The following is a 16,950-nucleotide window of genomic DNA, read 5'->3' on the forward strand; positions in this document are numbered from 1 at the left end:
AGATGACAGATTGTAGACTAAAGACGTGCCTTCCATCAAGATGCGGTGGAAAAACCAAAACCAGGAAGAGAACATGAAACACAAGTATTCTCACCTGTACCCAATGTCTGCAGGCAACCCCTACTCCCGAAACTCGTATATTAAGTGCCTGGGTGGAAGTATGTGTTATGGAAACAATAAAGAATCTCCCTACAATTTGTATCAGGTGCTAAGAGAAGTTTTGTCTAACATTCGGGGATGAATGTTCTAAAGGGGGAAGGATGTTACACCCCATGCTTTTAAAACTCGGAATTTCTCATAAGTTTCTTGGACATTACCATGTGAGACGGATATGCTATGACACTATAAAACAAATCTAAGGAAGGGAGAATGGGATACCCCATAGTAGAGAAGGTTGGAGATGGAGTCTTAAGAATCTGGAAGGAATTGGAGGCCAAGTAATGAGTCGTAGGATCTGATTTACCTACGTAAGTTATTAATGTAAAAGTCTTATACACTTGAGATATTGGAGGACATACCAAGCCTGCGTAGCACGGATTACATAGGCTCTTAAAATAAAGTGAGATGACGAACCTACGAGAGGGAGCAAAAACTAGTTGCCGAACTTACGAAAGTGAAGCAAGCAGGTGACAAGCAAGCACCTCAAGTAGGCAGGTGACAAGCAAGCACCTCAAGCAAGCAGGTGACAAGCAATCAGATGACTCACCTACCTGCTTGGGGTGGTGGACCTCGCTTCCATGTGGCGGCGTGTGATAAGCCGCATGAACCTAGGTGGCGTCCTAGGGGGCTACCATGTGGCACCCCTAAAGGGCTTCCATGTGGCACCTTCTAAAGAGATATATATATATATGTGTGTTATGTGATGTATAACTTCAGTTCTTATTCCAAAACTCCAGCAGCAAACAAAGGAAACCAAAAACCCTAAACTAGAGAGAAAAAAAAGGCGGCCAAAGGGAAAAAATAGGTAAGTCTCGATTTTTCTCCATAAATTAATTATATAGCGTATACCACGATGATATGGAGGTATTAGTAGTATAAAATCATGGCTTGGTGCAGCAAAAATCGGACAGCAAGCAGCCACGACGTTCAAGTCGCGCTAGAAAAGTTCCGAGGCACAATTTTGGTTAGTTTTGGCCAATTTTGGATAAGGTAAGGCTTCTCCTTTAAATTTGTTCTTTATGGTGTTGTTATAGAGTATATTATACACCTTTTAGGCTGATTTAAGTGTAATAAATTCGTGGAAATATTCGACGTTTGAAATAAACTAAATTGGAGTCGCTATAGTTGAATTGTTGTCGAAATAAAGTATTGTTCTTGTGAGATGATGCTGCAGGGATGTGGATTATTGTTTAAGGGTATAAATATTTTCTAAATGAGGTGGGATATATGCTGATTGCATCCACACGACCCCCCCCCCCACTTTGTACGGTTAAAGGTTCATATTTTTGAGCGAGTCGTTTCGAGTTTATGTTGTATATTGTTGGTGTGAATTGCATAAAAATATGTTTCAGGTTGTTGTTGTTGGTTGGTTGTAGTGTTTAGGGATCTAATTGAAAATTTGGATAGGGCACATTATAGGGGAGATGCTGCCCAATTTTTGTTAACGCCTTAATTAATTAAAGAACTAGGCGAGGAAACGAACAAGGAAATAGATTCCATAAATACTAAGGTGCAACCTAAGATGCTGGAAAGTCAAGAATGGTTGATATTCATATTACTTCCAGGATGAATAGGTTCAAAGGACGACGAGGCGAACGTTACAAAGAGTGACTCGTACGAGGTATGCGAAGCTTTCTTTTGGTGTGTTTTGGAATAAGTACGTAGAGCTATCTTTCTTTTCTTTTGGCATGTCTTAGATGTAAGTTATGAATGATATGTATATGCTATTTGGGATTCAATCCATTCATAAAGCCCTGAATATAAGTCGAAACTCTCATTTACTTTTGATGTTAGAACTCCTACAATTGCTGAGTCGTTGCCTTTAAGTCTTCTATGTGATGAAAACTAGTACATGTAAAGCCTACCTCTTCTTTCCTTTGGAATGTCTTAATTTTAAGTGAAATGATATATGATATAGGTTTAGAGGAAATTCCAATTATGAGCTATGAGTATAACTCGTGACTTATAGTCACTTCTGACCATTAAAAGTCTGAAAGTAGTCAAACTATTATTCTCGAGCCTGCTATATAGTGAATAATAAGTGGAGATACAAGCTCTTTTTCTTGAAGGATCTAAAACGATCAATGTCTGTGATTGCATAACTGTGTCTCTAATTGCATAAACCATGTTTCTGATTGCATAAGCTATGTGGCATTGTCTTGATGCATGTCTGTGATTCTTGAGGCCCCAATTGATGTAACCCCTAATGACATCTAAAGGGCACTTCGGATAAGTACCTTCCTGGTCTTCAGGTGACGATTCACTTGAGTGTTTCATTGAGTCTCAGAGGGTGACTTAGTTGCATATAGTTTCTCATTACTCTACTCATGCATGCTGTAACTCTTCTTTTTTCGCATCCCACGATGGGCCGGATATTATGTCGGGCGAAGCTTTACTACTTCTTTCACCGCATCCAGAGCCAGATGTGTACAGTTCCACGCACGAGGAGACGATTCCGTACGTGAGGTGTGATATATGTTATATGTTATGATGATACGATTATTCACTGAGTCCCGGCCGGCTGTAATATGATAGTATATGTGGTGAAGTAAGGAAGAAACACCGAGTCCCTCCTTAGAGGGCCGAGTATGGTATATATATTATGATGGTACACAATAGACGTACACCACTCCATTCACGGAGTCCCTCACTAAAGGGGCCGGATACTTTATGAAGGCATGCATATGAGATTAGAGTGATACATGTGTGACCCCGAGCCCGTAGTGAACCGGATGTAATACGATGACATACATGATAAGATTATACCGTGTACAAGGATATGATACCGTATAGGATGATATGATGAAATGAAATGCATGATGATACGATGAAATGTGAATATGAGGAAATGATTATGACACCGAGTTCACTAGCAGGCTGGGCATAGCATATGATGATGTGTATGATTACGTATCCTAAGGTGCAGGTACAATTATTTGTTAATTGTTATACTTGTCCCCTGCATCCCTACTTCAGTTATGGTCTCAGTTATGTGTTGTTATGCTTTATTTACTCAGTACATATATCGTACTAACCCTCCATACTCCGGGGGGTGCATTTCATGCCTGCAGGTACAGATGCTTATTTTGGAGATCCATCAGCTTAGGAGTTTCTCTCAGCCATGTCGGCAGTGCTTCACTATTCTGGAGCCTAATTTTTGATACTGGTCACTTAATGTATATATTTGTACATTCAGGGGTACGGCGGGGCCTTGTCCCGCCATATGTTGTTGTCACTATTCTTAAAGGTATGTAGACATATGAATGTAGGATGTTTGTGAGTTTATTTCGATTGTGCCTATATGGCATTTTGTGAATATTGTTATGTTACAGCAGCCTGGTCAGCTTGCATGCCCTTATGGGTTATGAGACGAGTGAAAGAGGCCACACGCACACGAAAAAAAAAAGTTTTATCTCATTGGGGTTTTTTTTAATTTTGTGAGAGGTATCACCTTGTTCATAGTTCAATATAGGTACAACTGATAGGTAGGTATACAGGGGTCCAGGTCGGACCCCAGTCGCGGCCTACAGGATTGGGTCGTGACATTTGACTTATGAAGATGTTTTGGTGCAAATCTTAGACCTGCAAGTTAATAAATTAAGAAACAAAAAAGTATTGTTCGTCAAGGTGCTATGGAGAAATCAACAAGTAGAAAGTGTTACTTGGGAGGCGGAGGAAGATATGATTAAACGATATCCGTACCTATTTCCCTCTACTCAAGCCTAAAGTATTAAGTTGTTCTTATTCAAGTTAATTGAACTCTAACATATTCAGTTCCTCCTATGTCTTTCATATGCATGCATGTTCATGAAAGTTGATTTTTAAAGTCGTGATTTTATGTTAAGATAAAGTTTTCATGTTCCATGCATTTTGATATGTCATCATGTTCATGTTTGGTTGCTAGTCCTCTTTTTGTGTCCTCCCTATAATAAGTTAATCTCATTCGAGGATGAATATTTCAAAGGGGGATATATTGTAAGACCCCGTAAGTTGAAAAGTTTGAAACCAAGAAGGAACTTTGAATTTTGCTGGCTGGACCCAGTTCGCAACAGTCTCTTAGAGTCCTAGAAGTTTTCACGACCCATAGAAATGAGTTGTAGAGGGAGTCGTGATGGTTGATCATGACAAACCATAAGGGAAGGCCTTACGACCCATGTTCATATTCCATTTTCCCTTAGACGTAGACTTGCTTTGTTGGGGAAAGCTGAAGTGAAAACCTATTAAAACTATGGTCCTCACCTGTCTACTACTCGACCTTAAGTAACTACTGTTAGGAGGATACATCCAATAGCTATTGAAAATCTCTTTGAGATTACTTAGACAAATATTTTTGTGTGAGGCCACTGTTCCCCACCTTTCTTACCTTGTTTTTTGGGCTTCCAACCCATTGAGCTTCGGTACTCTAAAATAGTAGTCAAAATTCGCTTCTGAGTAAGCTTCATTCCTTATGCTCTGTCCTTACGCTAAATGGGATGGTGTTATGCATAGTAGGATATTCCTTGTCGTTGTAATCTTGATATAGTTCCAACATGCCTATTCTTTTACTCTCACCGGTAGAAAGCACCCATAGGAGGACTTCAGAGGCCTTGTTCAGAAACCCCTCAAGGCCAAGTCTATGACTTGCCAGGATGGGTCATAGAAGTTGTTACGGGTCGTAAGAAAGACTCATGACAAAACTTCAGAGACCCTTAGATTTGCAGGTTTTTGGGACCTGCAGGACGAGCCAAAGGAACGACCCGTAGACAAGTTGACAGATCGTAAACACCAATCATTTGTAAACCTCAGAGACTTGATTTTTGGTACTTTTCTAAGATATGCAAAATGAGTCATCTTAACGACTCATCGTTTCTTCAACGACCAGTAAGTACAGTATCGTAAGGTCAAATTTCCAGACATAATGCAGGGCAATTGTGTTTTTTCCAAGTTTGGTTCAATGAATCTAGACACCTTTATGGCTATGTTCAAAGTCTATATATATTCAATTCTTCAAATTCCCCTCCTATTAAATTCATTCTCCCAAAATTCTCTAAGGCAAAAACAAAGTCTCTCAAGGTTTCTTCTTCAAGCTCGAGCTAGGCTTTTCAAATTTCTACAAGGTTTCTTCCTCAATTGTTAGTGAATTCAAGCAAGGTATGTGAGGATTGATTTGTGGGCTCTTTTCACCCATGAAGTCCGAAATATTTCTTAAGTTTTCATTTAACTTTCAATTGATTATGAACCCTAATTTGATGAATTGCATGGGGCTGATTTGATTTCATTTTTAGATGTTATCAATGATCATTATATGCATGTTCTCATATGAATTGCATGATATTAAGTTGAATTATGAATGCCCATGCATAAAGCTATTTTCAAGCTATGATTATGAATTAAAGATGATTTTATGAGTTGATCATTAGTTGAATGATTTTCAATGAAAGTTTCTATAAGTAAAAGTTGAGATTATGATTTTTAAAGAGAAAGTTATGATGATGATCAGAGTTAAGATCAAAGATGCTATTATAGTGTGATATGTCCAATTCTCACACAAATATGTTTTCAAGATGGTGATAAGGACAATTCTCATCGAAGTTATGGATTTTTAAGAATCACTAAGTAAGATGAGCTGTTCCTAATATGTTTTTCAAAGATGGGTTGATAGGCAGTTACTATCTTATCCCACACAAGTTGAAGTTAAGCTATGAGATGCCAAGTTATGAGTTAATAATGAATTTTTATGATATACAATGACCATGAGTTTCCTACGTTATTAAATGCCTTTAAGTTTACTCATGTTTATTATGATTGGTCATGCATCTTATGGCATATTGATTACGTTCTACTTATTCATGCGTACCTTACATACTTAGTACATTCAAACGTACTAACGCATATTTTTCCTTCATTGTCTCATAATGTAGGGATGGACGACACTCACGACAATCCTATTCATGGCTAGAGATTGCCCTAGGTTCTCAAGGAGTTGGTGAGTCCTCATTTTATCGAGGACATGACTTTTATTCATGTTGTTATTTCTTTGACTTTCTTTTATTTTTAGGGTGAGCTAAGAGCTTGTCCTAAGCTCCCATCAAATATTAGACTAGAGGCATGTTTAGACAGTTTAAGATGTAGTCCGATTTGGACGTTTGATGAGTTGTTTTCCCTTAGTCCCATTCCCTTGTGATGATTACTTCTGCTTATCTTTATCTTGTTCTTTACCTTATGTATGCAATGTATGCTAAAATGGCTTATGGTTAGGGTCCCTCGCATTCCGATTGTCGTGTCGTGACTTGGTCCTAGTTCGGGTCGTGACACTTCTGAAGTTTACCTACGTGTCATCATTTTGATTCGCCTTTGTGCCTACGAGTCGTCATCTAGACTTGTCCTGAAGGCCTGAAAACCCGCAAGTTTGATGGTCTCTGATGTTTTGAAATGAGTCATTCTTACGACTCGTCAACAGGACGCGACTCGTCCTGTTGAGTCATAGAACCTCTTGTGTGTGTGGCACTGAACAATACTTAAGAGGTCACTCTACAACTCACTCTTACTAGTCGTAGAGTGACTTGTAAACATGAGATCAGTTCTAAAATTGAGAATTTCTCCTTGGTTCCAACTTTCTGACTTCCGGGGTCTTACAATAAAACCCTATAGTGTGAGTCCTCTAACTCTACTCCCTGTCCCTATAGGAATAACGAATCCGATGAGAAAGGTCCACTATAGTCTGAGCGAAAGCCTGTATGTGGGAAATATCTACATCATTCGGTAGGGATGCTACCCTAAAGTTTCTGATAAGAGGATTCCTAAAACCATTCATATAACGATGAACTCTAGCTCTAATATCAATCTTACAATATATGTAAATGGATTGATCAAGAATTGTGATGATAAAGCGCCCCCCCCCCCTCCCGCCCGCCCGCCCGCCGCCATGGTATTTGATTGGGGAGAACAGAAGCAGGTTCAAGGAGAAAAAATGATGATCAAGAAGGCAAAGGTGCATTAAAAGATGTTATTGTTTCCCTTGACAGAACTCTTTAGAACTAACTTATAAAATATTTCTTCTTAGAAAATATAACTTATTTTTGAGCCACATTTTGAATATCAAAACCATATTAAATCTTACCATATCAGTGTTGTAAGATAATGTGATGCCTATTAATTTTGTCCTTATGGATTACAAGGATGCATCAAAATATCTTCCATGTAGACTTGCTGAGTTCTTGTGTTGGACAATATTGTTATGTTCTCCGAAAGGACTCTACTAAGCATTGTTATCTTTTGATGATGCCAAAAAGAAATAGTTTTAGCAGTGTTCTAATCCCACATATATTCAGTTTATAGATCAATTCAGGGTATTCATATGTTAAAGGATGAATTGTAAAGAAACAGATTCTTGTTTATAAAGTAACCTGGTTCTATAGTACCAAGATCTCACTCAAAAACTGTACAATTCAGATGGCACCCATTAGTAAAGTTCGCAAGCACCTTCCAAGACAACACTGATTACAAAGTAAGTGTCCACACTGGACTGGAACACCCAATAATTTCAAGGAAAAGCTCAAATAAATAACATTTCCATTGAATACTTCCATCGTTCAGCCAGAAAAATATAAATCTGTACAGCATGAGTCTGTATGTAAAAGCTCCATAATCAAACTAAACTGTGCAGTCCCGATAACCCAGCGCTTCATCTGGAACCAACAAGTTTTTAGTACATGAAAGCCAACATTGATTCATCAAGCATTAGCCGTCTTCCAGCTGCAAATAGAAAGCGCACTCTTATGCATGTAAACTTGTTCTGTAAACAATGAAGCAAACTGAACTTTTCAACCATAACATCATTTCATAAGGTGATGATACAACTATTGGTCAGAATTTTTTGGCAATTGCTGCTTAATCAAATTAATTTTCCTTCAGTAAACACTTTGAAAGAAATACAAGTAAAGATAGATACCAGACCTTAAACACACGCTCCACCAGCAGCCATGCTCCGAATTACAACATTTGACCTGTCTTTATGCTTCACTGACATGTCTAGAAACAGTGATGGATTTACTTTGATCTTCTTCAGTGAAGGATTTCATCCTTTCTTTTTCAACCTTGTTAAAACAAAAAAAAACTATGAGGGACCTCATAAAAGGCTCCTCCTAACAGGACATACTAAGTCACAGATTTAAATGTAGATACCTCTGCTTCTAACTCAGCTATTCTTTCTAAAGATAATTTTTCCACACATGCACGACGTTTGCGTTCTTCATCCAGCAACCCAGTCATCTGATATCGCAGCTCAGCCATTTCTTGAGCTAAATCCTCTGCTTCTTCTTTGGCTTTTAGCTTTTCCATTCTCAGCTCTTCCTACCCATTCAAATTAATGTACCAACAGCATTAAATCGCATTAAGACTTGGATGTGAAAGTTTCTACGGATGTCAACTACAAATATACCTTAAGCTTCTTTACAAGTGATTCATAATTCTTTATTTGACCTGCCATTTCCTTCATCTTGTCAGTCAAGTCAACATCTGATGGCCCTAAAATAGCCAGTTTGACAAGGAGTGGACTCAAAATGTCACCACAGCAGCTTCAACGAAAGGAATAGTGTGAAACACAAATGTAAAAATAGTCGGAAAGATGATTTAGCTTTCCTATAATTACAGGTATTCAGCACAGAGATTCTTAATACAAGCATGGTCAACTACAAGACAATACACAACTACTATATCCAACGAACAATAAAATGCATCTACCAAATGTGAAAATCATGAACGACAATTTGCTTTATCAGATGAATCAAACTACGAATTTACTCTGGAATAAGCATGGTTCTTTCACATCATAGCAACTTGTCTGAAACATCTGATCTTATATTATTTACTTAACGTTAATCATGCATCGTCTTTAACGTTAATCATGCATCGTCTTAAGCTAATAAAGTAATGGTAGACAAGATCTGAGTATATGCTCACTGCATACCTAGAAGCACTGTCATCTTCTTTACTTGAGGAGCTGTCATCATTGTTCGGTATCCAACCACGAAATAGCTCCTCTACTTTTTCAGAAAATGTTTTGGCATTCAATTCAGATGCCTGGAGTTGTTCCCTAAGATTTACATTCTCCTTTTCTACTCTTTCAAATACTTTCTCTGCATCATGAATTTGAAGTTCGAGGTCATGAATAAGCTCATTCATCATACCACTATCTTGAGCTGTTTCATCCTGGGATTTCTTAGCTTCAATATAATTCTGCTCCATGGCTATCAAATCAAGCTTCATACTCTCTATTTCAAATTGATGCTCTAGACCCATGGATGCTATTGACTCCTCTAGTCTCTCTATGCACAAAGCTGAGCCCTCTATATCTAACTCTTTGTTTTCCAACTGCTGCAACAAATATAAGCGTTCAGCATTTGATGTTTCCAACTCTTCCCTTAACCTTGTAACCTCTTCTTCCATGTTTTCAAGGTTTGCAAGTTTCAATTGAAGGCTGCATACACACTCTCTTAGAGAATCCACCTCTTCATTCCTCAAATTCAGCTGATCCTGCAGGTAATCTACAACGAATATATTGGATATGGCGAGACTAAAATGGGCAATTCAAGTCAACAAAAAATAAAATAGATAAGATTTTTACTATTGAGGAGGACTGACCTTATGTGAAGCTACAAAATATAAAGGGTATGACCTATAAAAAGTTACTAGTCAACAATGACCAGATAAAGGTGCAAGTCGGCTAAAGATTACATTGTTCGTACTCTCCAAAAGTATTGTCGCACCCGTGTTGATTCTCCAAAAATACACTAGTTTTGGAGAATCCGACACGCACCGTCAACATTTTTTAAGAGTCCGAGCAACAAAAGCAAAAGATATAAACCAGAAAAAGACCATACGAGTCCATAAAAAGGTGATATTGCTCCAAGAAAAATGCTAAACATTCATATGATGGCAAAAGATGACTCCAACTTGGAGAATTAACAGTCAACTGCCATTTGAGTCCTATCAGAGGCATAGACTTGAATTCTCTTCCTTTTTTGAATCTTTTTATGGACTGGGGCTCCGAGCACCAGGAGTCCGGGAGTAGTATACTTTAGGTAAGAAACTAAGGAATATTTACCAAGTAAAATAAAAATTAGTCATATATACTGTAACAAGAATATTTTGAGTGCTACCTATCTCTTGGGAACAGTTCTCCAGCTCGCTTTTCAGCTTCTGGGTGTGATTTTTTTCTTCTTCTCGCGCCTCAGATAATGTCTGCACATGCTGTTCTAAAATCTGTAAAATATATTTAATAGGAAGTCAAATTTTCACCTTAGTCTCCCAAGATTTTCAACGAGATAATAGAATGTTCAGGATTGACAATATAAGTTGATTGTATTCATAGTGGTTATTTTCACAGTCAACTACTCGAAATTAATTTGTGATGACAATAAGTTGTGTTAGAACATTATATCTTTACAAGATAGTAGATCTCATAGTTGATACTTCACAGTTGTTGGTAGAGCCTACTCTATTCCATTCCGAGAACCAACATAAGATAAGACTGCCAATTGTCGTGCAGTCGAATTTCTGAAGATCTTTACCATCCTCTTTACATTAGTTTATGAATTATAAGAATCAACATAAGACAATAACATACATAAAGATTTTAGAAGCATTAAATAATAAACTATCTCGTTACACTAGAACATATAAAACCTCATGGTTAGCAAGAGTAATAGATGAAAGTGTGCCAGCTCCTCATAATTTTGATTACTAGAAACTTGATTGTACATAGCTAAAGGGTAAGTACCAAAACATACATGAAAAAAAGCAGTTAAATGGCATGGGTAAAGGGTAAATATTAATTGGAATGTAAAACTAAAGTCTTGCCTTCTCTTCTTTTCTTGTTTTCTTTTTTTTGTGGTGGGGGGGCGGGGGGGGGGGGGAGGCTCTTCCACTGGCCAAAAGGAGCCAAGGCACAAATTTGAAAAATTAGGAGGTAAGATACAAATGATACTTTACACAAAAAGGAAAAGAATATTAATGGCTCCAACCTATTCTCATAGAGACATCCAAAAGACCTCTCATATGCTTCTACATTTGTATGTTCCAAGATAAACAGCAACGGCCATATTTTGTGCTCCTCTAGATTTTTAAATCTATGTCAACACTATTGTCACAGAGAACTATAAAAGCACATCAGCAAGAATGCAGAACATCACCAGCTTTATAGCCAAATAAGTAGATGGTACTACTCAACTAGTAAATGCAGTTTTTGTTGTCAAAAAAACTTGTGAAGCCCTGAGAATTTCTATAATTAATTAGGACTATTGAGAAAAAGGATGAAATTTAATCAAATTTGATTTATGTTGGGCCTGCGCGAGCGTAACAAAGTCATGGGAACACTTGTAATTAATATTGGTACAAAGTCATGGGAACACTTGTAATTAATATTGGTATAGCTTGAATAAATTATAACTCCATGGGATAAGTGGTTGAATTAATTGAAGAATCGATGTTATTAGATTTTTTTGGGAAATAATTATTTATTAATGAATAAGCAATGATTAATGGGGGTAATCATTAAACCAATGATTATTTGGCAAGGTAAGAAAGGAAATTTGGAATCAATGGATTACTTGGCAGTGACTAAGAGGGGGGAAAAAGGATTACGTAGAGACAAAATGAGTACAGAAAAAAAAAGAACGGAAGGAAACTGGAACTGGATTACCTAGAGACAAAATGAGAAAAAAAGAAAAGGAAATTGGGACTAAGAGAGTACATTTCATGAAATGAATTGGGTGCAAAAATTAAAAGAAGGGATTTATTAATGTTATGTCTATTTGCGAAAAAAAAAGAAGAAAGAAACAATGAAACAGGAGTCAAAGTTGGAATGCAAATTTGGAACAAAAGAGATGCTGACAGTGAAGTCCAGCTGAAATGCCACTCTTGGTGTTAAGAAACTTTAAGAAATCAATAACACGCGTGCGATTGTGGCCCGAGGTGTCACTTGTGGCGCCCAACTTAAATAGCCTTTTTAAGGTATTTCAGGAGAGAATTTAATTATTTGGAAAAAGTTCTTGGAGTTAGAGAGAAGGGATAGCTCCAACTCTATGAATGCTATAGGCGAGTATTAAATGCATTGCTTGGTAGATTTGGTCCATTAAATACATTTCCTAATGCTCCGACACCATGGAAAAGTATAGATTTGTGAAGAAAATATCAAGAACCTATAAAGTACACAATTCATGAAAAATCTAGGGTCCTACAAAGAGGCATTCCTTTCACTTCAATTTTGTATATTATGTTCCATGGACATCGTAGACAGGACTTGGATTTGAATATTGAATCATGAAACCCTAGAAAGCTAGTTTTGAAATTGAAAAGTTTGTTGCTAAAGAAGATGAATAGTGTTGCGTTTTCATGAATAATCTCGGCTTTAGTTTCTAAAGGAGTGACTGGGTTCCATCACACATGTAATGGACAAATTGGAGTTAAAACTCAAGGATTTAACTTTCGAATTGAGAAATAGGGATTCTTGCTGAACTTATGAAGTTATATTCAAGTGCCAGACACTTAGTTGATTAGTTGGTATTGTTGTGATGTGTTATTGCTTTACGTAAATTCGTATATGTATATTGTAAAAGATTCTTTGGGGTAAAATTTGGAAAGTGATTTGACGTATGTTGAAACTTACAAACTCTCGAAGTTTTTCCCAAAATTCATATTGTTCAACTGATTGATGTAAAATGGTTTAAAGTGAATCCTAACTTGTGGGGCGGGCAAGTTGGGATTGCACCATTCCTTGCATTGTAAATAGTTTAAGTGCTATTTGTCATGATTTTTATAAAATGTAAAGTGTAGCGTTTTGAAAACCTTTACATATTGAAATAGCACTTGCTGAATCTTTAAAGACGATATTTATCGTTAAATTCTTTACCATGAATTGTAAAAGGATTTTATTTGATTTTTTGCTCAAATGGTTGAATTGCCTATGAAGGTCAGGGTTGATAATTTAGGAGTTACTAGAGTTTACCGAGATTGGCTTCGGACATTGTTCCTTGTGATGCCATGAAACTACACATGCTGGTGTAGGCATAGGACCTACCTTATGGTTAGGAATTACGATAGAGTGTCCCATGAGAGGGTACTATTGTGCTACTTTATTAGTATGCTTGAGTCGATTCATACGACACTTTGATGAGACGACCTGAGCAAGTAGGGTATATAATACTTGCTACTATGAACTAGTGTTATCAAAAGCAAAATGCATAAAAAAAGTTCTAAGGTCCGTTGGGACTTCAATCGCAAGACAAATAAAGTGTGAGCTTTAATAAAAGAAGACACAGAGAGAAAAAAATATAAATATATATGTTTTTTACAGACTAATAAATATAAGCATGAATGATAAATATATGAACAAAGAAAGTGAAAAAGATAACGGTAAAGTGAAATCAATTATTTAGTGTCTCCTCTTCAGAAAAGGGTCATTGGCAAGGAAAAGTATGCCTTAGAACCTTGATGACAACACGAAAACACTCAACCCGTTTTTAGTCTTGCTTCACGGCTTAAGCACACCTAGTTGACTTTACATTTTGTGATGATGAAGGTATAGTACTCCCGGTAAATGATAAAATCTCACATGATTTTATTTAAGCTTTATTGCTAAAATGAGAACTTTGAAATGTGTTTATTTTGATACTTCATTTCACTGTCTAAATTGATAATTGATATAAGTGCATCTTGCTAATATCAATGTCTAAGCATATCACTTGATTTCTTTAAATTTTGTCTCGTATCTTGGGGGAACGGTTATATGACACATACTAGGCATGTGAAGCTTAGGCCTTTTGGCCATTCAACTTTTGATTTCAGGATTATGTGTTGACCATCCTGAGCCATGCGGTTAGGCCAGCTCCACATCTTCCAGTTGAATACTTTTGGTGAGACTCCACTTACTTCTCATGGAGCTTAGATTTTTATATTCTAAGTCACTGAGACCTGTCTCGATTTCCTAGCTTAATCCTTTTCATAGAGGCTCCATAGACGATAACCGTTCTTTTGGGTTGTAATTACGGTTATTCATATTCATGCATGCATTAGACATTTTTATTTTTATGAATATTTCATTTATAAGAAATATGTGGTTGATTTAACTTTGTACTCATGCATGATTTTCAATACTTAAAAGGATTGGAATCTTTCAATAGTTTTTGCATTCATTATTTAGGTGCATAATTAGGGATGGTCGGGTAGAGTTCCAGATTGCCAGTCACATGGATTTGGGGCATGACAAAACTTTATTTGTCTACAACATCTGAAGATGACTTCATAATGACCAAAAGATAGAAACCAAAAGATTAACAAACAAAGATAAAGATATTTGAAATTACTCTGATCAGTTCAACACTCCGACTTTGTGAACCCCTCAGCATATCTTTTTCTTTCCTAAGCTGCCAAAAAGAGATAAGTTAAAGGAAGCAAAGAAAGCTAACTAGCAAGAAAGTTATCACATATCAAGTCATTATGAGAAAATAATTTGTACAAAAGCTATGAACATACAAGCAGGCAAAACTAAAATAAGAAATCAGCAGATACCCAAAGTGACTCCGACTTGGTTTATTAGTGAAACATTTCGACTAATCCACAAAAACACTGATTCCCAAATTTTTGAATCAAGCAAAGCCAGTAACAGTTTAAATAAATACTGCACACAAGATTTCTCACTTAAAAGTGTTCAACCAATTATTTGCAGTATTAAATTCCGAATCATTAGTCGGATATTTGGTTGTCACTTTTAGTTTCCATATTACTCCATAATACATGCATTAGTTACACGGTAATTCTTGTATAATTTTATGCTGAATTCAAGGTAGATTAACAGTACGGGTAGTACTAACGCATGCATCAGAGCACGTGGAAAAAAAAGATTACTTGTCTAGTTAAACCATCTTTTACTTGCTATTACTTAAGTAAATCCAATAATATTTATAGTATTGATTTTAAATATTTTATATTCTAACGCAATTAACCAATCACCCAACAAAAATTCAAATACAGCGGTGAATGTCATTCACCTAATTAAGACACATAAATTAAAATCTGCATTTAACTTGTTCATGAATCAAATAATACTCAAGTGCCATGAAAAAATCCTGAAATTAGTTCCAGCATTACTTCCATGAATATTCAGCAACAACTAGGCCATAGTCCAAAACAAGTGAGGTTATTACTTCCATGGATATACTATAACAAATATTATGACATGATGGAAGAGCAGATATTACCTCTTTACATCTTGCCCTAATCTCCAATAGCTCCTTTACATCAAAAGAGTGGTCACCCCTGCTAGTGGACATTCTAAACACACGCAAAGAAAAACAGTGCATCCAACTTAATTTATCAGGACAGGATAAAAAATACTGGCCTCACAAGCCATAGTCCTATTAAGCACCATATGAGAAGTCATTTTTATACCTCACTTCTAACTGCTTATACCCACAGCAATCAGATATGAAAAACAATATTGCAAAAACAGAAAAGTAAAGATAACCATATGTGCGTAAGAACTAGAAGAGGTTAACGGATTATCCATTTGCGACACTCAGTTCCAATTAATTTCATAATACTTGTATACTAAAAAGAATATGGATTAAAATGCACGCACTCCATTTTCCCCATTTCTTGATTAATGAAAATGTTCCTTCAATATAGAGGTTCAAGAAAATGATAAGCAGATATCGGGTAGTAGTTCAAAATTCTTTCAGCTTCTCCACAATCACATACACCAGAAAAATGATTTCCAGATCAGATATTAACTACAAAAGAATCAGAGAGAAGGTATAAAACTAAACACAAGTGCCTAGAAACAATGACGACTAATATCGTAACGCTCATTTCCCAAGTGCTAACTAAAAAACTGAAAAAAGAAATTATCAAAATGCCTACACTTCGAATAGAGCAGAGAATCATGTTGACGTTGATCAAACTGCCTACACCTTATTTTTCCCATTTTCAATTAAGAAAAAAAATTATATAGATTGATGAAATTAATTAAAATACTGTTCTATAATTCAGACTCTTTCAGTTTCTACACAATCACAAATATAGGGAAAATCGATTTAAGTCTGAAATAATTACAATGACAAAGTTCCATTTTTTTCTACATACAAAACCAAATGAACATAATTTATATACAGCTGCTCCAAATTTACATGATTAAGAAATTATCACATCACTCAAATAGAAAAGAAAAGAAAAATAAATACCGACTCTTAGGGTTTACGATACCAAATGATCCCCAGAATATCCTTAGATGTCCAAATTTCGAGCAAAAATTGATTTATGTAAATATTTGACGGGGAAATTTTGAAATGCAAGAGATTATGGGAATCGGGTATAACCCTTTACAGGGATAACCGGCTTTTTTAAATGAAGGGATATTAGTAAATTCTAAGTAATTTTTAATGCTTATACTCCACAAAATATTATTTTAGTTATTAAAATTTGATTTTTTTTCTAATATTTGATTATTCTTTTATTTGAATTTATACTTATAAGGTTTACAAATAAATAAGTTTTATGTACATTCACATATTAAAAAAATAAAGAATTTTAATCATTTAGAGACAACATCATAATCATTTAAATGTGCATTAGAATTTAGATGCCTTATTATTATTAAAAACAAATAAGACCTTACAATTCTAAAATCTAAATGACAATTAAGCAAAGTGCAACCCTAATCCTTTATAGCCAAGATCAAAACCTTCATGATTCACACTTTTTTTCTTTTTTTAAGGTTAGAGTCAAATATAAGGTCAACAAAATAATAGATTAGCT

General features: G+C 36.0%; 1 protein-coding gene across 6 annotated transcripts; it reads right to left on the minus strand.

Annotated features, from left to right (window-relative positions):
* Positions 1-7,638: 7,638 nt before the first annotated feature.
* Positions 7,639-16,530, minus strand: LOC129887958 (uncharacterized). 6 transcript variants are annotated; one of them, XM_055963333.1, is made up of 9 exons: positions 16,399-16,530; positions 15,396-15,468; positions 14,502-14,561; positions 10,299-10,401; positions 9,107-9,683; positions 8,579-8,714; positions 8,323-8,490; positions 8,090-8,234; positions 7,639-7,893 (listed from the first exon to the last, which is right to left on the minus strand). In XM_055963333.1, the coding sequence occupies exons 2-8, from the start codon at positions 15,465-15,467 to the stop codon at positions 8,151-8,153; spliced, it is 1,200 nt and encodes a 399-aa protein (XP_055819308.1). In that variant the 5' UTR covers position 15,468; positions 16,399-16,530; the 3' UTR covers positions 7,639-7,893; positions 8,090-8,150. The 6 variants fall into 6 exon arrangements, with proteins under 6 accessions (XP_055819308.1, XP_055819267.1, XP_055819264.1 ...); XM_055963292.1 differs by having other exon boundaries at positions 16,381-16,530; XM_055963289.1 differs by having other exon boundaries at positions 8,095-8,234; positions 16,377-16,530.
* Between the last annotated feature and the right edge of the window lie 420 nt (positions 16,531-16,950).

This window comes from Solanum dulcamara, chromosome 1 (genome assembly GCF_947179165.1).
Source record: "Solanum dulcamara chromosome 1, daSolDulc1.2, whole genome shotgun sequence".
In the NCBI taxonomy this organism is placed as follows: domain Eukaryota; kingdom Viridiplantae; phylum Streptophyta; class Magnoliopsida; order Solanales; family Solanaceae; genus Solanum; species Solanum dulcamara.

Excerpts from the sequence above, each read along its gene's own strand:
- LOC129887958 (XM_055963333.1), bottom strand. The coding sequence starts at position 15,467 with ATGTCCACTAGCAGGGGTGACCACTCTTTTGATGTAAAGGAGCTATTG. Across the intron at positions 14,562-15,395 it reads TTAGGGCAAGATGTAAAGAG|CTTAGGAAAGAAAAAGATAT; the intron begins GTAATATCTGCT and ends TCTTTTTGGCAG. Across the intron at positions 8,235-8,322 it reads TAGCTGAGTTAGAAGCAGAG|GTTGAAAAAGAAAGGATGAA; the intron begins GTATCTACATTT and ends TGTTTTAACAAG.